Source organism: Euwallacea similis, chromosome 20 (assembly GCF_039881205.1).
Source record: "Euwallacea similis isolate ESF13 chromosome 20, ESF131.1, whole genome shotgun sequence".
NCBI lineage: Eukaryota > Metazoa > Arthropoda > Insecta > Coleoptera > Curculionidae > Euwallacea > Euwallacea similis.
In genome coordinates, this window is record NC_089628.1 from 1,004,535 (window position 1) to 1,029,897 (window position 25,363).

The 25,363-nt window shown below is 36.5% G+C and overlaps 1 protein-coding gene across 2 annotated transcripts; it reads left to right on the forward strand.

The window, feature by feature from the left end:
- The first annotated feature begins 47 nt into the window (after positions 1-47).
- LOC136415407 (angiopoietin-2) lies at positions 48-25,152 on the forward strand. Of its 2 annotated transcripts, XM_066399975.1 has the most exons (9): positions 48-671; positions 14,716-14,763; positions 19,345-20,336; positions 20,386-20,657; positions 21,955-22,086; positions 22,768-22,955; positions 23,829-23,972; positions 24,034-24,158; positions 24,216-25,152. In XM_066399975.1, the coding sequence occupies exons 1-9, from the start codon at positions 478-480 to the stop codon at positions 24,308-24,310; spliced, it is 2,190 nt and encodes a 729-aa protein (XP_066256072.1). In that variant the 5' UTR covers positions 48-477; the 3' UTR covers positions 24,311-25,152. The 2 variants fall into 2 exon arrangements, with proteins under 2 accessions (XP_066256072.1, XP_066256073.1); XM_066399976.1 differs by lacking the exon at positions 14,716-14,763.
- The last annotated feature ends 211 nt before the right edge of the window (positions 25,153-25,363 follow it).

Below are 25,363 nucleotides of genomic sequence, written 5' to 3' on the forward strand. Positions count from 1 at the left end.
CTCCTGCAACAATACAGAGTTTATTATTATTATATTTTTTGAAATAGAGATGTGAAGAAATCTGTGACTGGGCGGCCGGTCCTGCAAAATTAAGTTGCGAACCACTGTCTGGTAAGCTGGGTACCATGGCGGGAACCATTTAGTACCACATTAACGCTCATTCCTATCGGAATACGAAGAATAAAAGTGACAGGTGCCGTACCGTATTTTAAATCAGTTGCGTACTCTTTTCGGCGTACCGCTGTCTGCTCGCTTTGATATCTTGCATGCAACTTTTCTGTAAAAAAAAATATTTGTATTTTTTATATTTTATATAAATCTTTTTTTATAAGATAAACTAACTCTAAACAAACACAGCACTTATTTTTACCAATTAAATAGATTCACTAAACTGATTAAAAAAAACACATTTTTTGAGGGATAATATTAAAACAATCCTAAGGAAAAAAATAGGAGATTTCGAATTGTTACTCCACCATGAGGTGGATCCGAGGGTGGATGGTCCCCTTACTGGCACTCGCGAGTGTCGCGAGTGTGATCGGAGTGTCTTCCCGCTTGCCTCGTACTAGTGCCGCGCAACTAGCCGCTAGTGCGAGTGCCCAGAACAAAACTGTTCAACAATTGAGGAGTACCACGGGTAATAAAACTACCATTAAGGGATTTAGAAGTCGGTGAGTACTATTTTAACCAGTAGATTCTAAGTTTATTGATGGGAGGGTTGTGGAGTATGTTAGGAATGAACAGAAATGCCATTTTAAAAACAATATATTTCATATGGAATCTAGAATTAAAATTCTGGAAAAAAACAACCTAATATGTAATTATATTAGGTTGTTCGGAAAGTAATTTCGTTTTTTCCCGACAGAGGATTTAATGGTATTTTTTTGCACTTAACCTCACACTTAAGCCATATAATTTTTATATGCTTTGAGAGCTCATATAACAAGGCTTGTGTGTGAAACATTTCAATTAATTCTACGCAGTAGTTTTTGGTTGGTGCCCTTTTAAATATGGAGAGCGATAAGCAGCATTTTCGACATATCCTACTGTTTTACTACAGAAAGGGTAAAAATGCTGTTCAAGCCAGAAAGAAATTGACCGATGTGTATGGAGAAGGTGTGTTGACAGTACGCCAGTGTCAGAACTGGTTCTCTAAATTTCGATCTGGCAATTTTGATGTCGAAGATGCACCACGTTCGGGAAGGCCGGTTGAAGCTGATAAAGACGCCATAAAGGCATTAGTTGATGCGAACCGTCGAATAACAACACGTGAGATCGGATTGAAGTTAAATTTATCGAATTCAACAGTTTATGACCACTTGAAAGGCCTGGGATTATCCTCGAAGCTCGATATATGGGTTCCCCATGTTCTCACAGAGAGAAATCTGTGTCGCCGCATTGACGTCTGCGATTCGCTTCTCAAACGTGACAAAAATGATCCGTTTTTGAAGCGCATCATTACTGGGGACGAAAAATGGGTTGTATACAACAACGTCAAACGCAAGAGGTCATGGAGCAAAAAAGATGAATCGACTCAAACCATTTCCAAAGCCGATATTCACCAAAAAAAGGTGATGCTGTCTGTTTGGTGGGATTTTAAAGGAATCGTTTTTTTTGAGCTTTTACCGGATAACACAACGATTAATTCGGAAGTCTACTGCCAGCAGCTGGACAAACTGAAGGATGCACTTCAACAGAAAAGACCCGAACTAATCAACAGAAAAGGTGTAGTGTTTCACCAAGACAACGCGAGACCTCACACAAGTTTGGTCACTCGCCAAAAGCTTTTACAGCTTGAATGGGACACAATGCCACACCCACCATATTCTCCAGACCTGGCACCATCGGATTATTATTTGTTCCGGTCACTCCAAAATTTTTTAGACGGTAAAACTTTCATCTCAAATGATGAGGTCAAAAACCACCTCGATCAGTTTTTTGCCAGCAAAGACAAAAAATTTTATGAGCGTGGAATTATGCTACTACCAGAAAGATGGCAAAAGGTGTTGGACCAGAACGGCCAATATATAATTTAATAAAGCATTTGTTTATTATACGAAAACTGTCATTCATTTTCACATAAAAAAACGAAATTACTTTCCGAACAACCTGATATATTAACTTATTACCATTTAAATCTAGTAGCAGTAAAGCGCATACCCCGAGCTTTGCTATTAGGCCCTTTTTGCTCCCTTTTCTCCATTTTCAGTCCACATGCCATTTAAGAACCTGAAGTATCCATATATTATCCTCTCCTAGGAAATGGTATTAAAATTCCTTTAAGTTTTAAAGCAACTCGTTGAGTCTACCCTACCAGTTTTTATAGAACGTTTCTGAATTTTCGGATAAGCCGTAAACTCATGCTGCTTCTGCAAGCAGCTCGTGGGATTGCTTGACTTTCTTTGTAGATGTAAATCTCTATCTTTCTCTCTATCTCCCTCTGACTAAAACATAACGAAAATCTCGTTAGTTTAAACTTCCATCTAAAGTAAATAATTAATTCTCTAATTAAGCAACTTCAAGAGTAATAAGGCCAATTTTAAAGGAAATAAAACATGTTGGTTTGTCTTTGATTCTATCAATTTCTCCGTTTTCAAATTTTATAGCTCTATTTATGCTTTCTTTGTATCTTTTTAAATTGTCACATTCAAGTATTTCCTTATTTCATTTCTATTTTCTCAATTCAATTAATTCTACTGACAATTTATGTCCTGCTTTTCACGTTTTCTACAACCTTATTTTAATTGCAGCTCGATTTTACCTCGAATTTGGAGTAGCTTTATGTCATTTTATCACACCTGTTTTGTTTTATTTCTGTTAGCTAGGTATTGCTTTCCGTGCTTTTTATTCCGTTTCACTTCAATTCGCGTTTTTTTATTAAAACTGGTTTTTATCTGGCGCCAATTTAGTCCTTGTGCTTAGAGTGAGTTCATTTACTACAAATGTTCTTGCAATTCTATCTCAAATTCTTATAAAATTTCGTAGGTTTCAACTGAAATTCGTCCATTTTTGCGTGTTGGAATTCAAACATTTGTGAAAATTTAGAGGCTTATGCATTATGTGAAGCACACGAAGCATGAAGTGAAAAAATTAAGCATTTTTCTTTGAGAATTTTTCGAAAACTATTAAAAATATAGGTACGTTCATTTTTTTGCAGAAACTTAAATAAAATATTTCATATCATTAAAAAAATGAAAAAATATTGTTTTCACTCTTTTCTTCAAATATTATGCTTCATTTGAAATTAATTTTTTTGAGTTCACTACACATTCTGCTCAATATAAAAAGAGTCAGCACAGAAATCTCAGAAGTGCCTTGATATGCAGAGCCATTTGGTATTAATATTTAGAATAAAGGAAATATGAGCTGACAATTTATTATAGCGAATTTAATTCACCTTAAAAACTACATCATCAAATTTTTTGTCAGACGTTTCATCTTTAAGCACTCATCATTAATCTCATTTACATCTTTTTAAGTACGAGCATAACATTTTTACCATGGACTTAGGACGCTAGAAATATTGTGAATCCAACCATGCATCACAACTAATGTTTAAATTACGTTTTTTTCTGTATCAATGTTTTTTGTAATGAAAGTCTATCGCCAAAACAACTGATGCAGCGTATTTCTTACAGGTTACGAAATTCAAAAATATTTAAGAAAACATTTTTTTAATTTTAGATATTTTATGTCTTTTACATATATTTTTTAATTAACATTAAAATCGCCCTACCTTGGAAATTACGATGTAATAACGTACATCACAATCGATAAAGAATTAATGGACCAAGAACTTTGAGTAGATAATCATGGCGATAATCTAAAAAATTTAATATTCCTAAGAAACCCGCTAAAAGATTAATCTAATCAGTCCCTAAGTCAAAGAATCTTCCAGATCTACATCAAGGATTTAATCTATTTCCCAAACAATACAATTCTCACACTCTCCCATCAACAAAAATGCCATAACAATGTCGCTTTCCCCCAAAAGATTACAATCAAAACCGCAAAAAAATCAGATTCCCACCCAAAATTCCGCGATAATCTACACTTTCGCAGAAATATGTCATCACCATGGTACTGCCGATGTCCGCGCCCTCTTTTGACATAATAATAATTACTCACTAGATATAAAAAAAAAGTTTTGAAATTTCGTAAATTATTGCCCGGCCAAAGTAGAACAGAAATATAATAAAGAGCTCATTTGTCACGCCCGTTTTTGTGAAAATTGCGGCCCCTTGTTAGCCATCAACCATCATGGGATGGATAAGTGTTACGAAACCGACTAATTTGGAATGTGAAGGCATGAAGGATTTATCTCTGTTTTTGATTAAGGAATCTTCAGTCAATGAATTAATGATGTTTTTCGATCATTAAGAAAAAGATATCACAAATAAATCAGGTTTAAGAGCGGCAATTGGAAGTCAAACAGATGTTCTCTATTGAATGTTACAGTTGAATGAAAAAGATTTGACACTTTCGAGATAATAAAGAGACTTTGGCAACGTCAGGCTCGGTCTGACAACAAACGTAGCGCTATTAACAGTCACGCCTATTAATTCCAAAGAGAAATCTATGAAAGGTTGTCATATGAGATTTGATTAAGCTATACTTTTTAGAACAGTCAAATGTAGTTTTTGGGTATTCGCAACGCAGTTTTACTCCACTTATGACTAATTAAACATGACTTCAGATGTAAGTGAATGGATTCCTAATTAGCTCGGTAAGTCTTTTCCAAACCATGCAATTAGTTATGCACTTGAAGATTTCAGTCTTCACTCTCATTTGTGTAGTAGGAAATTTCAAGTAATTAGATGACAACAAAAAAGGTATGCAACATTGAACATTATATGACAACTGTGGCGACAGTTGTCTGTCAAATAGCCATGCTCTCATTGAAACAAGAGAACGTTGCAGGGTTGTCATTTAACTTCGGAGCAAAGAAACTAATTTCACAGCAATTCAGACATATTGATATCAGGCAAAAATGCCTGATGTCAAATCTGAAGAGAATGCCAGCTAACGTTCAAATAAAAAAGTGGTGCGAAATTGCCACTTTCGGTCGGTTTAGGACCGAAGGTCAGCTCAAAAGCTCCTAGACGAGACTCCTAGGGAACGAAAACTAAAGACTGATAATTGCAACAAAACTTCAAAATATAATGCAATAAATCGGGAACCTAACTGGTTCTATTTAAAGGGGGTAGGGTATTGCGTTTAGGCGCCGCGTATAGTGAGATCTGCATTTCATGATCAAGAAAAACCAGCAAAACAAAAAATCGTGTGATTTTTATACATGCAATATTATGCTTTTTTCAATTGGACACCTCGTATGATAATTGTTTCTAATATAGGTGTAGATTTTCCATCCTTATTTGAAATATATGTATCTTTTCCTTTCAAACGCCCCATTAGATTTAAAAAGATTTTTCTTCCGGAAAACTCATATGACCAATGAATTTAATGGGATATATAAAAAACAAAAGCAAGGTGCTACGTTGTCATTTAATACAAGTGATCTAAGTTTTAATAAGTGTGGTTTTTGTTGGAAAATTATTATACAGAATGCTCACTTTCTGTTCTTTCCCTAATTGATATATTCTAAAGAGAATTTTCTGTTACGTTAAAGATTAACGTAGCTTGCCTCTATAAATTTCTGCAAAATTAGCAATTTTAGAACCTCAATCCTAGTCCTTTCCGAAGAATTTCACGTTCCATTCTACGTTTTCCCTATTTAACTACCTCTCTACATATCGCTATCGAGAAGAGCCCAATAATGGGTTGAGTTGGGTGCACTATCTATCAATTTATGTGTAAACATGTATTTTTACTGCCTGGAAATTTCTTCAATTATTCGTAATGATTTCAGCCTCATTTAAAGCAGATGACATATCACAAGATCAGTGCTGCTTCCTAATTGCCATGGTATTTGAAAAATCTCCAACCAAATAAACCGTACATGGTATGATGCTATTCAATGGGAGACGCAGAAATGACCAACAGCTACCATAATGTAACGAGGTTAATTGAGCTGAACTATCTGAACCTAATGTCAAGGATTGATCGAGTTCATATTTAAATTTTAAAAAAATAGAGATGTTCTTCATAATTTAGTATTTAACGAGACGTTGATTGATAATTTATTCCTCAAGATCTTGCGCGTTCGTGGCTGAAAAAGGGTAATAAACTGATTATAACTTGCGTAATCTGTGCAATAATATTATAAGCGTTTCCTTTCAATTATTATTATAAACATTGGCATACAAAATTAATCGTTATTTTAATATTATTCAACGGCACTTAAAACTGTACCACATCAGGCTTTAATGTTTGTTGTGGTCGTTATCTAAACATACCTAATCAATTAACGCCAATTCAGCGTTTCGTTAGCTCAACTTTTACATATAATTAATATAGTTACGTTAAGCAGCTGAAGAGTATCTTCTTTTTTCCTTAAGTGGCCACTTCCTCGAACCGACATTGTTGCAGGTAAACCATTTAAGTTGCTTCATAAAATGTTTATCATAATTAATCGACTTCTTCTTCCGGAAGGAATAGCCGAGTTAAAAGCAGAAAATTTTCCATTATTAACCATATGGCTTTTTAGAGGCGTTTCTTCTAGGTAAAGGCCATTTGAGCAGTAACATTTTAGCAACAAAAGCGCATACAACAATCAACAATGGAAATCGCACAGAATGGATCAAACACGAAGCAGGGCAAACAGCACCAGAATTGTGCAATTTGCACGCACATATGAATAAGAGTTTGTGGTCTTCTGACCTTGCCAGTGAGCTGCTATACATTTGATTTCTATATTTAAATTTTTGTTGTAATTGTGGACAATATGGTTATCGCCATACTCAATTCTTTTTTGTTTGCTTTGAATGATTCAGTCCTCGTCATTGACACGTTTAGAATCTTCATAAAGAGTTTCTTAGCGGTCAGAGGATGTTCCCAATTTTTCAACGCTTAGTTACAAGGCTCTGTAATTACTCTGTCATTCCCTACCTACACATACGATTGTTTCGAGCTTATCGATAGCTGCGCCAGCATATTATTAACTGCAAATTTTTTCTGGGGTACGTGTTCAAAAGTGGTACCACTCCACGAAACGTATGGTACCGGCCATAATAGCCCCGCTCTGATCAAGGTCGCATTGTATGCAAATCCAACAACTCGAATAAGACGGACAGCAGGAAAAGTGATCTCAGCAGGAAAACTACTAACTATACGTAATTGTTATGCGATTGCAGTTGTTACAGTTAAGAATAATGATAGTTATTCCGTGGGTTTCTGTTATTAGTTAATCGATCAATGCATGGTAGGCCGTTATCTTTGTGCGCGACCTAGCCCCAGGGCGTGTAGCACAAGAAGTGAGAGCAAACCTGTTTTTCCATAAGTCCGGGGTTTTTCAAAAGTTTTTTCTGTAGTAGAGTTCCGTTTTGTTGTACCGAGTGTCCCAAGTAAAGTGATTTCCACGTGAATAATGAAGCTGTAAAAAAACCATGCGGCTCAAATTGGAAAAAATGCGCATTTTTGGCCTATTTTAGATAATATTTGAAAGTAAAAAAGATAGGTAGAGACCTTCAATAAATAAGCAAAAAATATATCAACATTGCATTTAAAAAATCATCAATTATGGCTAGACGGTTGGAGTAAAACCTACGAAATTCAGTAAATTTCTATTATCAACAATCGCCAATCGAATGGCTCATAATTTTTCTGGGCCTTCTAGATTTCAAGCAACTATCACCATCGATCTCACTTTATTTGAAATACCCTGTATACTGATTAGATTAGCTAAACTTGGAAGAATTGATTTGTTATGAAATAATTGATTATTAGACTTTCTCACGCTCCCCAGTTGGTTTTTATGCGAGTTGTAGTGATAGTTGTATAAATAGTTTTGATTTCTGCTAAGAAAATTTATCGCCCAGTTTGTCTACAATCAGGGAAAACTTTTAGGAACAGGCAGTTTACTCGCTGATCAATCGTTTTAGTACCCGCATGGTCATTTCATCCATTAGACAAGATATATGTATATGTCATTACAACTTATAAAAAATCTCGGTTCACCAAGGAAACCGGATGTTTTCCAGTGTATAAACAATGGGCCTTGTGACCGTGGCCGAATTTGACTGAAACTGAAAACGACGAAACCTAAACGAAACTGAAAATTTGGCCAATGATAAATTTCATGACAAATACCCCACATTTATGGCTTTTTTACTAAATGATTAAAACTAGAAATTTAGAACAGACCTTAAGCCATTTTGAAGATTTAACACTCTGAAGCTGCTAGCGAAACCTTTGAGAACTTTTATTCTAGTTTGTACATGTACAATCTAGTACATGTACAATATATTTTGTAACACCCTTTATAAAAAGCAAATTTTATTGAGCTGTTCAGGGCCTTCCTCCAGTGTTCATCTCTGATTCCTTAAAACAATAAATAACAATACATAGCTATCTTGTCTTCGGCACTATAACATACGGCGTTTTAATTCATGTGCAAATTATTGTGGTCATTCTTTGGAACAAATCGCCTTAGCCGTGAAGGCGTATGTCTTGGTGCAAAACCCACCATGGTTCTTGCCGTTCCTGCACGATCGTGCTTTATGCATATCGGGTTCTGCCATTTTTAAAGCTCGTTTATTTATAATAAAGTGAATGTGCATGGTTATCCATTAAGTGCCAGACCAGACACAATCGCAATGGAAATCTAATTGTTTTTCGAATTGAAATGGCATGTAAGAAAAGGTTTTGGTTTGGGCTTTTTTTTCTGTGTCTAGGCAGGTTGTAGTATATCGAATGTGGCACCTTGGCCGAATCTTATTTTCATGAAAAAGCTCAAAATTAATACTGCTGAAGGCAGAATTGAATTAGACCATTGCACAAGTAATTATTATTAAAAACTATTATGAAAATCCACTGACATTGGTGTCTATACTTAGAACCGTGTATTTCGGAATTCGAATTTATGGAAATTGAATTAAATAATTAAATCTCATGAATGAACTAATTCTCTTGAGGTCGAAAGTAACTTCACTTTAAATGGCTGTTAAGAAAATGTCGATAAAATCAGCATTATTAGACCCACATAAACTCAAAGCGAACATTTTAAATAATCAGAGGCGCGGTCCTGTATATCATGTGCTATATCCGGCCGAAAACACAAGGACATATTTAAAGCTAAATTCTAAAACTGATTAAGAGAACATAACAATGATTTCAAGTCTGATTCTGTTGCTTATGCATGAGCACTGTTTTCTTATACCAAATTAAAAAACCGTTCAATCGATCCTGTATAAGACGGTTTTCCTCGAACATCACATCTTCTTATATTGGCCATTGCCATGGCAACTTGTTAAATTTTTCAGAAAGTTTCTTCGTATGCGGAGGTACTGCATTGACCTTGCAGGTACCACTAAATAAGGCCAACTTTAGCAGGTGGTTTCGCAAAATTGGGCTTCATTATACCATGTTGTTAACCGTAAAAGATCATGAAATTTTGTATGATTATGCGGATAGTCCAATCATGATTGCCCTCAATGAAAAAGCTACTGACACTATTAGGAAGCAACTTGGTTGAGTATGAAATGAGCTTCTTTTTTTAATGGAGGTACTGACTGCAAATCAGGTACCGGGTCAATGTCGGCACAATCATGCAACAACGATGATATAACACCACGGTTTCATAAATCCAAGCTTAACAGCATCGGACTTTTTATGTTCAGAACTGGTTTGCACCGTGTCCTGGACCGGTAATTTGTTTATCTAGCTCTTTAACAATTTACCTCTAGTAGAGATTTCTGTCTTGTTCCCCTGATACCTAAAGCAACGTAAATTTTGCACGATCAAAAAGAATACTGCAAAACCCAACACGCGGCCTCATTGCGATGCAGTCATTAAGCCGGACCATTTATCCCCTAATTGCTATCATGCTTAATTAATCAAATAACGCCGTTTACCATAATAACCGTTGATAACTATAATAAAGAAATTACTTATCAATCGGCTTATAATCAGCGTGTTTGTTAATAATAATGCTATTTAAATAATCATTTTCGCAAGCAAAATCGGTTCAACAGGCCCATTAGTTCGGGCTGGTTAGTTGACATTTGCGTTGCTAGATAAACATCAAGATAAAGAGATTGATGACAAATTTTGTGTCACTTTCTTAACCACCTAATTATTCATTATTCGGTTGCAGCAAAAGTCAATAATCTCTCTTCTGTTTTTTCCTTGCGAGTGAAATATGAATTTATTATCAACAATTTCACTAATAAACGATGGACGACCAGAATGTTTCAATCGGTTAATGTTGCACAAGGACGGTTAATTATGACAATTTATAACTTTAAATTAGTTCTTGGTACATGGCTGCATAATGGCGCACCTGACGGCAAAATTGTACTGTATATGTGACACTAAATCACTATCGGCAAGTGCTTATGTAAGTGTTTATTACGGCTATTTAATTTGTTGGTTCTTCAGTAACTGCACCGATATCTCTAAAGCCGATAGTCGCACAAAGGTATCATTTGCCTCTTCTAAGCTGGTGAGAGCTGCTTCTAAGCTGACCTAAGCATTCCCGTTGGCGCAGCATAACACTTAAAAATGACAATCATCATGATTAATCATGCTTCAGGCTCTTGCATGATAAATCTCCTTTTAGCCAATGGTTACAATTCTAGCCCAAACTTGGCCGATCTTCACGTTGACGGCTTTCTACAGGCTCTTAAGCTCTTAAGAAAAGTTCAAGTGGCCCCTTTCCACGATCTCTTGAAACTATTAAAATTGCTCCTATACCTCTGATGAGACCATAGTCTTTTGAACCGAGTGATTTGGAATTGGATGAGTGTCCGGTTAAAGTCTTTTCCAACCTCAGCAAGGCTTTTGACCGCGTAAACCATCGTCGCCTTCTTGATAAGTTCCCGGACTTTGAGGTAGGGGCCATCCTTGAGCTGGATTTCGTCATGTTTACGGCATCGGGACCAGCATGTGCGCCCCACTTATAAAAATGCCTCGAGGAGGTCGTCGTTACATCTGAGAGAGTCTAGAGTGATATTAGAATTATTGATGTCGGGGCCTGGACGGTCGAAATCCCCCTTTCGGAAGTGAACGGCCGGGGTTCCCTCCGGTCAGACTTGGTCCGCCAAGGTCCATCCAGGTCCCCGGTAGGGTCTGAATGGTCGACGAATGATGGAAATAAACTTCAGCTCCTTAACTGAATTCTTCTTCAGTTCATTATCTAAATTCAAATATGTAGTAACAAATGTTAATTGGCTTCTTGGTAGTATTTCACACCATTGCCTAGTCATTGGCTCGCTTATTTAAATCAAATATGGACATGTTACACGAGGACGATGGAAACTTCTAAACATTTCCTAATTAAACCCATACGAAAGGAATGAAGAACGCCTTGTAAATGTCCATACGTAACTTACCAAATACTTTTATTTTCGATTATTGGTTTCTTAACAGAAACTAGAAATTTAGTTGTTCCTTTCATAGATGCGTAATTACCGAAACTTATTGGTGGCATTCCGCTATAAATGTCGAAGATTTTGATTTATTTTATTTATATACGCGATCTGATGGTTTTTATTATTATTTCGGCAAATATAGAAAGTTTGGGAGTGTATAACGTTTATGCGACCGCGAGTATTTAATTTATGTTTTTATTGTTTTTCATCGTCATTTGTCAGTGATATACACCTCAATTAGTTATAATGGTTTCCGTAAAGAGCAAACGATAGATGAGGCAATGCAACGCAAGACATACTTCCTTTTTGGGAACATATGGGTCTTACTCGGTCACTGAGGAAGCTATTAAATATTAATAATGAATTGTCTTTATTATAAATAACAACGTGCAAACAATTAACGGAATAATTTTCACCAAATTTAAATAAATTGACTGCCAGGCCAGATGGTACCGCAGCATCCCTCCTATCGACTCTCGCGAGGTAATTGTTTGCTCAGTGATACCACTTTCCTTGTTCTAAAGTAATGGCAAATGACCGAGTCATTTAAACACTCAGTTTGGTCTTTAAATATGGCACCTTGCCTTGCATAATGTGTGTAAATTTAGTTGTTAATGTTTTAAAAATCATATTAATCCTTTCACTTTCAACGTGCCGGCCACTTGAAAACTTGTTCGTTGTCCGAAATAAATTACAGCCAATAATTCCCTTTTTAATTCTGTATAATTGCGCCTTGTATTGAAACGTCGATATTTATTTATGTTTCAAAATGACTTATAAGTACCTTGATTTTGCCCATATCTCATGCCAATGACGTAAAATATGGATTTGAGATGCCCCAACGAACTTTCGAGTCATTTCCGAGCTCGAAAAAATTGCTGATTAGTAACCGATTAGTAATCGGTATTGGATTAATGGCTGTTTGGGAATTTATTTTATAAATAAGGTTTTTGCATGGTAACAATTTTTTATTGCAGTTTTTCTGAATGGATATTGACCAATTCAAATTTCACACCCATAATCCCTCGATCTGCAATAATTTAACGTGCAATACGTAGGAATTTTAACACTTTGCAAAACTTGATTGCGGATTTAATGGAAAGGCTCAGTGTTATGTTGCCAATAGGTAATATGACTGTAAAGATGACTATAAATAGCAAAATACCCATTAAGCTGAGGAGAGACAGTAATAGGTGCAGTGTTTGAGAATCTCATGAAGTATGTTTTCGATTAAATATTTTATGACTATTTCCAAAATGCTGGATAATAAATCAAGTAAATTCGAATTAACTTTTGGCCCACTGCTCCAGAGTGTTCGAAGATCGAAATGAGCTTTTTATTAACTATTAAAGGGCTTCCCGTTGCGGCTCTAAATCTTCAAAGTTTCCTATGATTATGGGGACAAATTTAACGTTTCATCTTTTGGGTTCTTCACATAATTTTAGCCCATTTCTAAAAATTTCCTGCTTTGGGTTCTAAATTCTAAATCACATATCGATTGTAAATCAAAGACTGGCGATAGTCAGAGCAAATCGTTTCAATTCTGTAAAAATATATAGGGTAATCAATTTAAAATAATCAAACTAGTATCATTTTGACAGGTTTGCGTCGACTCTCTGTTCAAGAGACAAAACAATATGAAACTTTGCTAATTTAAAGGTTTTACTAGAACCGATAATAAATATCCACTGATGGGAATATTATAGTGAGTCACCCCTATACATTAATATTATTGCATCTAAATTATGTCTCAAAAAAACTAAGATGAACAAGAAAAAGATAAATTTTAATTCTTTTGGGAAGAAGAAATTGAAGAATTCGCGGGTAGAGTATTGGTGAACTATAAATCAGGATCATGATCAATGATGACAGTAAATCACCGAATGAAATAGAGGTTTGAGGTTCGCTGGGTAAATTTCTGGCTTCAGACAGTGTTCTATAACTGAATGCAGCAAACAGTTTCTGGCATTCTCTTAAAAGTGGATTTTTTGACTAGAAAGCCTCCATGTTTTAGTGTCTCATCTACCAAAAAGGGAGCCCCAGGTCTGTAACAGAGTCTAGGAAAATCTTGTTCTTTTCAATTTGTTGAAACAAATATAAAAAATTCTTCTGTATCGACTGGTAGCATGCCCATTTGGCCTTGCCATCTGTTTTGATGCTGTTGATTAGCTTAAAACTGCATTCATTTCATTCACTCTTCCAACGCCTGGTTCATCAACCTTCTTTCCTTGAGTTACACCAGCGATTTTTTCTTCATTCTCCTCTTCACACACATTTGCAGCAAAGTTTAAAAGACACGAATGTGTAAGTTTAACCATGTTTGGGCCGTTTTAATCGTTCTACCGAATCAAGAAACAAATATCAACAAATTTGCGCAACACCAGTTCGGATATTGTGTATGATTTTTAACACCTTTCTCTGAACGAGGTCGCCGGAGATTGTATCGGTCATCTAACGGACAATATGCATAAGTGTATTTGCATTAGAGTTATACCATATTGTTTTTACCTAGGACACGCCCAAAAGAGCTTTCCCAGGTGTTGGCTGATCGGTAAAATTTCAGTAAAGCTTCTTAGACGTACACATGAGGATACAAAGACAGAAGGCTTAAATGTTCCTCTTTTGGTTGCCTCAGCATGGCTGATGGTAATTTTCTACTTAACACACCTGAATTTAATTAGTAATCCTAGGTGTGGGCCGGTTCCATCCCAAAAGCCACGGGTCGACTACCGGTCTTCTAGACAAACACACGCATTGTTGCGCTTATTTAGAAAAAGTTTCAACATTCGGCATTTATTATATATTGAAATTAGTTACAAATCGTCCGAGACAATGGGCGACTAATATGCAAGTTGTCGCTGTCTACTGAACTGGAGCAAGGACCCGAAATTTTCACCAAATTGATTGATACGTTAGCCTTACCACCATAACAGATACAGTAACATTGGATTTCCTTGGAAGTTGTAAATTAGTTAATAATCAATAAATGAAGACACATATAGCTTAAAAAAAACGAGATTAAGGTCGCTACGTTTAAGCAACTCTTATCCGTTCATAATGCATTAATTGCCTCAATCAGTTTTTTGAATGTTATAGCAGCCATTTACCCAATAAGCGAGGTAATTCTTTCTCGATTATAATAGCCTTAATTGAATCCTAATGTTAAATGTCAACATCAATTTTATCATAAATACTGTAGTACTTTAACATAATCTTTTGGTTACAGGGGAATTGCTAAGTCTTTACCCGGGGATCAGCAGGCTAGCGAAAGTAGGTGCGTATGTCATTCAAACTTTTTTGATACTTAATTATCACAATCGGTAATTTGTCAAAATTAAGCTTCATATATTCTTCGGTAGCGAGCTTGAAATCCGTGAAATTGAGATACATGATGGAACTACTGAGGCAACCAGTTAGTAGTCATATCAACCTTGCCTTTTGTTGATTTATTACCGTTGCTGCAGAGCAGAACACCGTTTTTAATCGAAAATTTATGCCCGATCATTATTTTATTGCTTCGATTATTATGTTTGTTTACGAATGTAGCCAAACAGTGTTAGCCACTTCCTACAATCGTAACTTACTGATCTGTGGTTTCCGTGATTCGAGCTCAAAAGCGACACTTTAATTTACATAAGTAAACATGTATTAAAACACACTGAATGTTAAACAAAAAGCGACAAATATTGATTTCATTTGAGAGCCATGACTGTTATGCAATAGCTGACTGCTGTGCTTTAGTGTTAAATTAGCCTAATCAAGATACCTACATGTCCTTTCACAATGAGCGAACTACGGGTAATCGCAATTTTACTACCTTCATTGACATTGGAGACTGTCTGCAATCCTTCTTTCTGCTTGTACCACTTGGAAATTCTCAATAGTTCTCGTAATGTTGCGTTTATGGACTCGTCGCGAGAAGAAGGCCTCGAATCTTTTGGAGGGGCCGTTCCAAAAAAGTAACGAGCGAACTGAAGAAGAAGGAGGAACTTCTTAGGATAATTCAAGCAGGAAGTACCTAAAGATAAACTTACTTCCTGCGCAAATTACTTAAGGATTTACCCGTTTCTGAGTGAAGCCGGCGAAGAATCAGGGTTACCATAAGATATTGGCAGTCCAGGAACTGGAAGTCACGAAATAAAGTGCAGTTTGAAATATGCGAAATAGCGCATCACTTGCATGAGCTTGCCACTGGAGACGATTTAGGTGTAAACCCCACTAGATTAACCCCTATTAAGACAACTAGAGGAGGTCTACATACATCAACTCGGGCCTCGGGGAAAACCTGTAAGAAACGCTACCAGGTCTGGCGGTGGCTGGTTCACTGCACATTAATTCATATTAAAAATATTAATTAACTCCCTTTCTAGCGTGATTTTATACTGGTTCTTCCGAATTTAAATGACCGAGAGTTCTTCAAAAACCATCAATATATCAATCAAGCCAAAAGCTTAAAATCGTATGTTTTAAAATTATTTATGATTCAGGTTTAATGGTACCAGGATTTGCGAAAGAATTCTTGATGAACTGAGGAATTCTCAATTGTGATGATTAATTGTTTTTCAGAATCGCCCTCACGGAACCTATAAATATAAAACTGGCCATTACTAGCTGTTTTCCATATAAACTCAGGAACTATTATTATGAAGACTATTTCATTAAAATACTTACGTAATTGCGATTGTTAAGGTTCTGCGAAGCAAACAACATGCCTGTAATAATGAATTTAATATAGTTCTCGCACCATTTAACAAGAATTATTTCATTCTGCGGAGCTGAACACCCATTATATGCTCCTTTTTGGCATACTAAAAAATTAGGTGCAATTTAAGCCAAAATGCTCTTTTGCTATATTATTTATTATTGCGGGTAGAAATAGCAACGTTCGTTACTAATTTAAATAAACAATTCTTCGCGGACTTATCTTCCGCATGCATCAAAGTAAGTAATTTTAGGGCTTACCAGCGTAAGCCACTTTCATACAAATTAGTTGCATAAGTGTGCAATCTCCTACACTGCATTTGTAAAAAAAGCAAAGGTTATTAGAATGGAATTTTTTGCTTTCTCCACAGATTTTCAATTCAGCTAAAGCTTTTGGAGGCGGACGAGACAGTAGTGGCAGCGAAAAGCTGCCCAAACACCGGCAAGCATAATACTTTGTGAGAGTATGATGGGAAGTGTCGAAACTGAGGAAAAATCGAACCAGCAAATTAAAGACTTCAAACAGGTGGTACTGAAATATCGTTACACACCGAACTACAATGAGGATTCTTATTTAAAGTACATGACACAGAGATGCCGCCAGGCCGTTCTCTGATTTCCTTAAAGCCCCTCATTAGCCGCTAATAACTCTTATAAAACAACTTTTACAAAAATAAATCCCGTCATGGCTCGTTTAATTGGATGTGCCCAAATAAATTCGACAACATTATTGTGAGAGTTAATTTGGAGGAGATGAGCAATATTTTATGATACATATTTATCAAGATCGAACGTAATGAGCTTTCGGGGGTGGCCAAGAAATCGCTTTCATCTCTAGAGAAGATAGACCTTTAACGCAGTTAACCTTTGATGAACGATCATTTAACATGCTCTTTGTTGAACCAGGAAGTGCTTAAACTGATCAAATTCAACGACAAATGTTTTCGTAAGATTGATTTGCAGAGGCGTGCCCATCGACATATTCCTCTTCAATTTCTAGCATATGCTGGCAAATTAGTAGATACCCTGATGAAAGAATAACGGTTATTAAATTTCAAGAAGCATACAACGAATTGCGAAATGTCTTCACGAAGAAAAATTTAAATAATAATACGATAAGAGTTCAGTTGTTAATAAATTACCGACTGCGAAGACGGTTGACGTGAAAAAACTTATGAAAAATTATACTGCATTGAATGCAAATTTCTATGGGTTTTATAAGATACTGAGTCGTAAAGTAGTCACATTAGGATGATGGATTTTTCTCGGCGATTTCCCTTCATTCGGGGAAGATCGAAGAACAAATCATGCATTTTGACATTGATGTGAAGCAAGTCCGACAATTTCAAAATATCGTCGGGATCCAATATGATGAGATCAAATAAATATCGCTTTAATCTCCTCACAATTCCAGCCGTAAAGATAGAATTCGTAATTTTAACGTTTAGTTTGGAAAAAGTCCTTCTCAAGGTTTGAATGTTCAATTCATAGCCCCAATATTTATCATTTAATCTTCGTTAGTTTAATACGTCGAAACTCGTAATATTCTTCAATAATGTAGTAGCAACACGGATGGAAGGTTTTCGTCTTCCTCTCATCGCTTTGGAATTTTAGAGTCTCAATGAGAGTTTTTGGCGAAAATTGCCATTTCTTACAAGCCGTAAGAAATCATGAATGTTTCTCGATTAATAAGTTTAAAAATAGATAACTCGCATTTTCCTTCTTTTCCCAAAAACGGAGCAGTACTAAGATGCGTGGTTGAAGCTTCAAGAAAAATGTTGAGAATTCCACAACGACTTTGTGAATGTAAAAATATTGTGTTGCTACTATGTTTTAGCACCCGCTATTACCACAAACTCGTACCTGTAAGGAAGGCAAAAAAATACTGATTGTGAGTAAGAAATCCGCTTTACGCCCTTCGTTCATCAGCAGGTGCGTGCGAGAAGGTATCGCTTTCCGCACAGATGATTATTGCACCCCCCATCAAAATGTTCAAAAGGCTAATCTAATCACTATAAGAAAAATATAAGTTAATGATGTTTCCAGAAAACGTAAATGTTGTCGTGAAATTCCATCTTCAAAAATTTGCTTCAGAAATGTTTTCACAGATTTTCATTCAAAAATAAAGAATTTGCGCTGTTTTTTCACACACAATAATGCTTCATTCTATCATTAATTCTTTCCCTAGACTCACTACCTTATTATTAAATTTCACAACCGACGATCAAAATGTCTCACACTCAGTACACTAGAACTTACCTTATCGGTAGCAATCTGCCGCGAAAAACACCCGGTAGACGAGATCTTCATCTCTGAATCGTCGTTGGTACTCATTACGCAACAGTACTATTAGGTACTAACTAGGAAGCACCGTTTTCAGGCTGAATCGAAAGCAGAGCTACAAAACTCACATACGCCAGTTGCGTAATTTTTATGAAATTATAATATAAACTACTACGTTTAATGGAAACCCTGGTAAAGGGTGTGCCCCATCGGCTCGAAAAAATCGGAACTGGAACACATTTGTGCATTTATTACACTTTCAGTTCTACCGGCGACTAGTAGGATATAGTATTTCTACAATAAAAGGTGATAAATGCCTTTAGATCAAATTTATTAATATATTCCGGCCTACTCACAGTTGGGTTTAGTAAAATATGATAGCAAATCTCATAGTAAGGGCGGTTTAAATCTAACTGGACTACATCTGTCGTCTATTTCGTTAACTAAATTTGCAATCAATTTTTTTCTTTTTGGCGATTATCCAAACTACCAGGCGACACCTCTCGATTGTCATCCTAAGTTACATAATGACATCAACGACTGGAACGAACTCAGACTCAGTGTTTCAATAAAAGAACGATTTGGTACTGTAGCGGTGCACTAGAGAGTTGGTAATTATCCAAGTGCCTGCCTAACAAGGCGACATCTGTCGGTTGTTGTCCTACGCTATTGAAAACATAAGAATCGGTAAGACCTTATGAACATACTTCTCTGTATAATATCCATAGAAGAACAAATTTGCACTGCAGTACATTCATTTAGAGAGATGTTGGTTATCTGATCTGCATATTATATTATTTCGTGATTTGAAGATTAAAGAAAAATAACTTGCATATTAGTTGCCTTGATAATACCATCACCAATTTTCCAGGGAACAACATCTCTTCGATGTATTCGAGGCCATCATATCCACCCTAGACTCCAAACTGCAGCGAATCGAAAACTTGGACAAAGCAGTTGAGCACCTCATGAGACGTGTCGAGGGCTTAGACTCACGAGTAAATGACAACATCGATAAAACCGACTCAGTGATCGCGAAGCTCAGAAACTTGGATCTGAAGCTGTTCCAGACGCCTGCTAATCCTTTAAAAAGCACTGGGGGAGAAAAGTCCGTTTTTGACGATGTGGCAACTTTGGGAAAGAAGTTGGTGTCCTTAGATCAAAAAGTGGGGGATATTGACTCAAAATTGAGTGTCCTCAAAAGCCAGCTCGATAATAACTATCTTCAGAATGAAGACATTAACGTGGAGGCCAGTGAGAAAAGATCTGTTAGCATGAACGTGCTGGAGATCACTAAGGCTTTGAATACTGAGGTGCTGAATCATGTGACGAAAGAACTGGGTCAGCTACGAGAGCTGACTAGCTCAATGGATAAGAAAAATCAGTTTCATATAAACTATGTGTCGGATAATTTGGGGAAAGTGTTGGGGCTAATGGTAGATGTGCATAACGCCATAGTAGATGATCCTAGGCAGTATCACAGAAATGGATCGGTGACCACAACTACGACTTCTAGACCTACCACCACCAAATCCAGCAAATTCGATAATTTGGTGCAGCAAATGAAGCCGATGATATCAGTTTCTGAGAAGATGGACGAGGTCTGGACTGTGGTAGTAGGAACTAAGAGCTCAGTGGATGATTTGCTTCCCAAACAAGACGAACTATTGACTCAGACTCAAAGACAAGAGCGTGCCATAGGAGAGATTCATAACGACCTCAATTCCAAGACCAACAAAATCATTGCCAACTTAGACAAGGTGGAGATGAGGCTGAAGAAGCAAGAAGATGACGTTGCCACTCTAGCTCAGAGACCTGTTCCCGCTGATATCCTCCTCTCTGAGCCCAGTTTGGACATTCCCGGTGAGGCTTATTTCTCTTTAGACTTAAGAAGCTCATGCAAGTATTTTAGATTACGATTCCACGAGGTTTGAGGAGGACTTCACCGAGACTACTCCTCCCTATACCACAATGCCACCATCGGCGGAGAATTCTTCTTCTTCGGGATTCCAAATTAGCAGCTACGGCAACGTCTCTAATAGCGGCAATGTGAGCTCCACCACGGAGAAAAGGGCGGATAAAAGGAAGGGAGGGGTGATTTTTCCCAGTGTGAAAAACAAGCCGTTGCTGAACAATTCCACGTTTGTGACGTCGGATGTGATATCTAATGTTAGAGATATTAGGGTAAGTGCTTCTAATATTTTTATCGCATTTATGCCTGTAAAGAAAATGCGCAGTAATTTTTATTCATTAAGTTAAAACGGCGTTTGGAGAAATGCAAATCTGGCAATAAAATATGGATTTGGAAAAAAAATAAAACCAAATCCGTATATCCGTACATTGATATAGGGGCGTTGTTTGAAGCCAACTTAAGGTGCTGACATGTTTTCGTGCATGTTGCAACTTTCACGTCAAATAAGGCGCATTTATACGTGTGTATGTTTGTGCATATTTCGCCAAAGATGTTGCGTAAGGACCTCGAACTTACGGACTGCTAGTAGCTCGTGCATTTCCTCAAATTATTCAAATAACTGTACCACTAATAGTGATGAAACCGTACAAATTTATAAAACATACATATCAAAAACGTGGCTGCATCGAAGTGCATTTAATGGCAATTGTAAGAGGACAAAAGAATCATCAATTACTGTCAATAGAAAGTGCCATAAAATTTCGCAATTTATTGATAAACTACGAGAAAACGGTTAAACAAACATCATTGCTTTGTAGGTCCACAGACATGTGTAATAATGTTTTAATTCTCATTTCAACGAATTGATTTTTTACTTCCTGCTCGAATTAAAGTGAAAACTGCACCATTAAATATCCACAAAAGACCGTGTAAACTGTCATAATAATTCATCTTTCGACAAAAACTGCGCCATTAGAAACCACTATAGAAAGCTCTCCACGTTCGCAGATACTGCCGGTGTTTCTGGTACTGACGATGATCAAATGCAATTTTACTGATTCGAAACGCACATTATTATGGGTACCTTCGGGGTAAATAACGCACCATCTGGTTCATTCCGAAGCTGGTAATTTGCATAATTCACGCGAATCGTAGCCCAGATTTAATCTTAAAGCTGATGCAGCTGATCCTAGGCCATCAGCGGTTTCTTTATTTCATTGGCTTTCCTTTATGATCTCAATGATGATTCAATGATCTCAATCTTCAGTAATCTCAATGATCGAATACCAAATTTTACCAGAAGCCCTAAATATAAAAAAAACTGAGCACCAATTGGTGTTAAAGAATTATAAAATTTACGAGACTCTAAGCCCTCCAATCTAAAAAGTATTATGGGTGGATAAGAGATCCAAATCGGACAATTTCAGCGCAAAACGGATGTGACAGAAAGATGCGAAATGCTGGCTAAATGTGCGGAAAGAGACTTTCCGCACGCAACTGCTGTTTTGCAAGCTGCAGTATCATTTTTCGCATTTATGTTTAAAAATGCATTTCCATTTTCAATTTCAGGGCTACTCCTGCGCTGACCTATACACCACAGGAATGCGAAATTCTGGCGTGTACCATCTGCAGATCCGAGGTACCACTTTCTGGTTCCTGAAAGTGTACTGCGAGCAGGAAATCGCAGACGGAGGCTGGACGGTAATGAATTATCTTCTTCCGGAAAGCTGATTCTACTTCTAATCTTTCAAAGATCAACCGCTTGGTTTGATCGATTAATTTGCGGACAGAGATACATAATAATCGGCCCACTTCCTAATTTCAATTTTCTTGCAAAACGAACACGCAACCCGCGAAAAAGTGTAACAGAACATAAATTATCGGTTTAGTAGCAGTATCACCACAATCGGAACAGGTTTTTGCCATATTCCGTATTTTCACGCTAAAAGACATTCAACGTAACGTAACCGATCAGTTTCTGGTTTGGTGTCCACTTTTTCCGCTCGGCGTATGATATTTATGATGTTTTACTCATTTTGGAATGCGTTTTAGATAGTTAATAGTGACTTATATATGTCTCGAGTACCAGTAGTGTCCGGCGCGATTGCTTTAAGGCTGTTTTTGCAAAATACTAATTATTGCCGAGAAACCTCAATGACTCGGCTGTCGCATTTTTTAAGGGCTGCGATGTGGTAAAATAAATTCGATGGGAATTAAGCGGATATCGGAAAAATTTTAAAAAGCGTTAATTGAGACAAAGTTTGTTCAGTGGACTGAATATTTAATTAAGTTTTTCTCCTAAAAAAACAATACCTACATCGAACGAATCAAATTACTCCTACGACTAATATTTATATGGGCAATTTCTTGATTTTATCACAGGTTATACAAAGAAGGAATGACTTTGGAATTCCCAGGGAGAACTTCAATCGCGACTGGAACGATTACAAGAACGGATTTGGGGACCCGGCCAAGGAATTCTGGCTAGGGAACGAGAATATCTACATGCTGACTAACAATGAGGAATATTCCCTCAGGGTTGAACTGGAGGATTTTGAAGGGAATAAAAGGTAATTAGGGTCACTTTCAGCATTTTAGGGGCGCTTGTGCACCTGAAGTTTTGTTACAAAATAGCAGGAGCCAATACGTTTGGTAGGTGACACATGCGAGTATGATGGAACAGGTGTGAAACTTAAAGTGAATCAATGTTATTGTTTCCAGTAGATTATTTTTCAGGACTGTTTAATTGGCTGTAATATAACATCTGTTTCCTGTAAAAACATTCATCGACACATGAAACCTATAAATTACCCAAAAATGCTTCAAAAATTATATTGAAATTCCAGAAAACCCGACAGTTGATTCTTAATCTACAATGATAAAAAATTACTAAAAAATCACAGTCAGATTCAAATTTCAAAATCTCGAAGTCAAGACTCGCGCCTGGTCCGTAAATTGTGGAAATCACCCAGATCCTTCTATGCATCATTATCAACCCACTGGAATACGTCGGAACTAAATATCGTTAATTGTTCTCGAATAAGGAATTAAATTTAATAATTTTTGGTCTTTTTGCAACTTGTTAATGTGTAACTATCATGCGAGTGGCACGGTAACAGGTTCAAGAGCTACCTATCTAACAGTTTGAATGTCCAATTGTTGCAATGATTAGTCATTTTATTCGTTGCTTTTTGAAATATTGTTTCTTTTCGTGATTTTTTCAAAACTCTTTTAGGATATCGACTCATCTCACTATTATTGTAATCATGTTCAAATCTGAATCCGTTTAGAATCCACTGGTTTTAGGCCTGTTTTACTCAAATTTAAAATAACTTCGACATAATTATTGTCAAGTTTCGATTGACGTAATTTATTTATTATCTTTTCTTTTCGTTTTATTCCCCTTCAACCTCCTAGAAGACACCAAATCTTTCACATTCCAGATACGCCCAATACTCACACTTCAAAATTTATTCCGAAGCCGAATACTATAAACTGGAAATCGACGGCTATGAAGGAAATGCTGGGGATTCCTTGAATGACCCTTGGTATGGCAGTAATAACAGCCCGTTTTCTACATATAATAGGTAAATAAAATCCAGTGCTATTACCTACATATATATAGACTGTGAAAATGGGTTTCTCCAGAGATAATGACAGATCCAGCCTCAATTGCGCCTCAATGCTGAAAGGGGGATGGTGGTGGAAGTCTTGCGGACGAGGCCTTAATGGCCTTTATTTAAATGATCCTCAAGATTTAACCGCTAGACAAGGTTAGTAACTATAAGTTTTCATTGATTATTGAAGATTTTATGTACTTACTTTTGTAGGGATCGTTTGGTTCCGTTGGAGAGGCTGGGACTACACTCTGAAGAAGTCAGTTATGATGATAAAGCCGAAAATTTACATGAACGCCGGAACTTAATTTAATCTTTAATTTAATTTTATCGAATCACCCTGTACAAAATGTATATTTTTATGTTTTCGCAATTTTGGCTGAACTGGTTCGGCTTATCAACGCTGGTGTCATTAATTATACCATTGAGGAAACATCCTTAATAAACCAGTCATTTTACACATACATGCTTTAAGAAGAAAATTTTAAATGTACTTAATTTATTGCCCTTTGAGAGTCTCATTTCATTCCTGCGTTGATAAGCCGAAGTGATGAACAAAAAAACACGAAAATTGCATTAGAAGGAAGAGGAAACTGAAAGACTGTGAGATTCTTATTAACAGTAAAGTTTAGAAATCTATTATTACTATAATATCACCAATAAGTAAGAATTTTTTCTAGGTTAAAGAATGCGTAAGTGCAATAGGACTTTAATGTTTTGCAGGGTAGTAGCGGTTTAATTTCTAGTACATCAACACCCCGCAAAAATCAAGTCGCAGCTGTATATAATTCTGTGCATAGCGCATCTTTTAATACTGAATATTCTACGGAAAATGAGGAAAACACTGTTTATCAAGAAGCGGAGGGAAACGCCAGAAACAAACTACGCAGCTACGGATAATTGACAAATGCACGACGTCATTCAAACGTCAACATGACAACCATGCTTCAAAGTCATATTCACGTTAAAAGTTATCTCTTGATTACCTGCAAATCCCCTATTAGGGACGACTCTATGTAATGAATTAGGTCTATGTCTTAGAAATTAAAAAAAGATGTATTGATGTTATTTGTAAATAATATTTTATCTAAAATTATACTAAGGTGTACGTAATTTAATTTAAGTAATATAAGTGCTCTATTAAGACGAGTACCTAGGGTTTTAGTTTCTAAGTGTTCCTATGTGTTCATTTTCCTTATTTCCTATCCGTTGTGCCTGCATTGCTTCCTTTACTTCGTCACTTTTCACCTTCACCAGAAAAAGGTAAAAGACAAGTTTATCTCAAGTGTAATTAGATGAATATTTTTGTGCTGCGAAAGGAAAGAAATGGCTATATTACTCGAACGGAGAAAAGTTTCAAT

What these genes read in the sequence shown, in the direction of transcription:
- LOC136415407 (XM_066399975.1), top strand. Translation starts at nt 478, where the DNA reads ATGAGGTGGATCCGAGGGTGGATGGTCCCCTTACTGGCACTCGCGAGT. An exon ending in GCCCAGTTTGGACATTCCCG is followed by an intron (nt 20,337 to 20,385) that starts GTGAGGCTTATT and finishes CAAGTATTTTAG; the next exon opens with ATTACGATTCCACGAGGTTT. An exon ending in CCGTTTTCTACATATAATAG is followed by an intron (nt 23,973 to 24,033) that starts GTAAATAAAATC and finishes GGGTTTCTCCAG; the next exon opens with AGATAATGACAGATCCAGCC.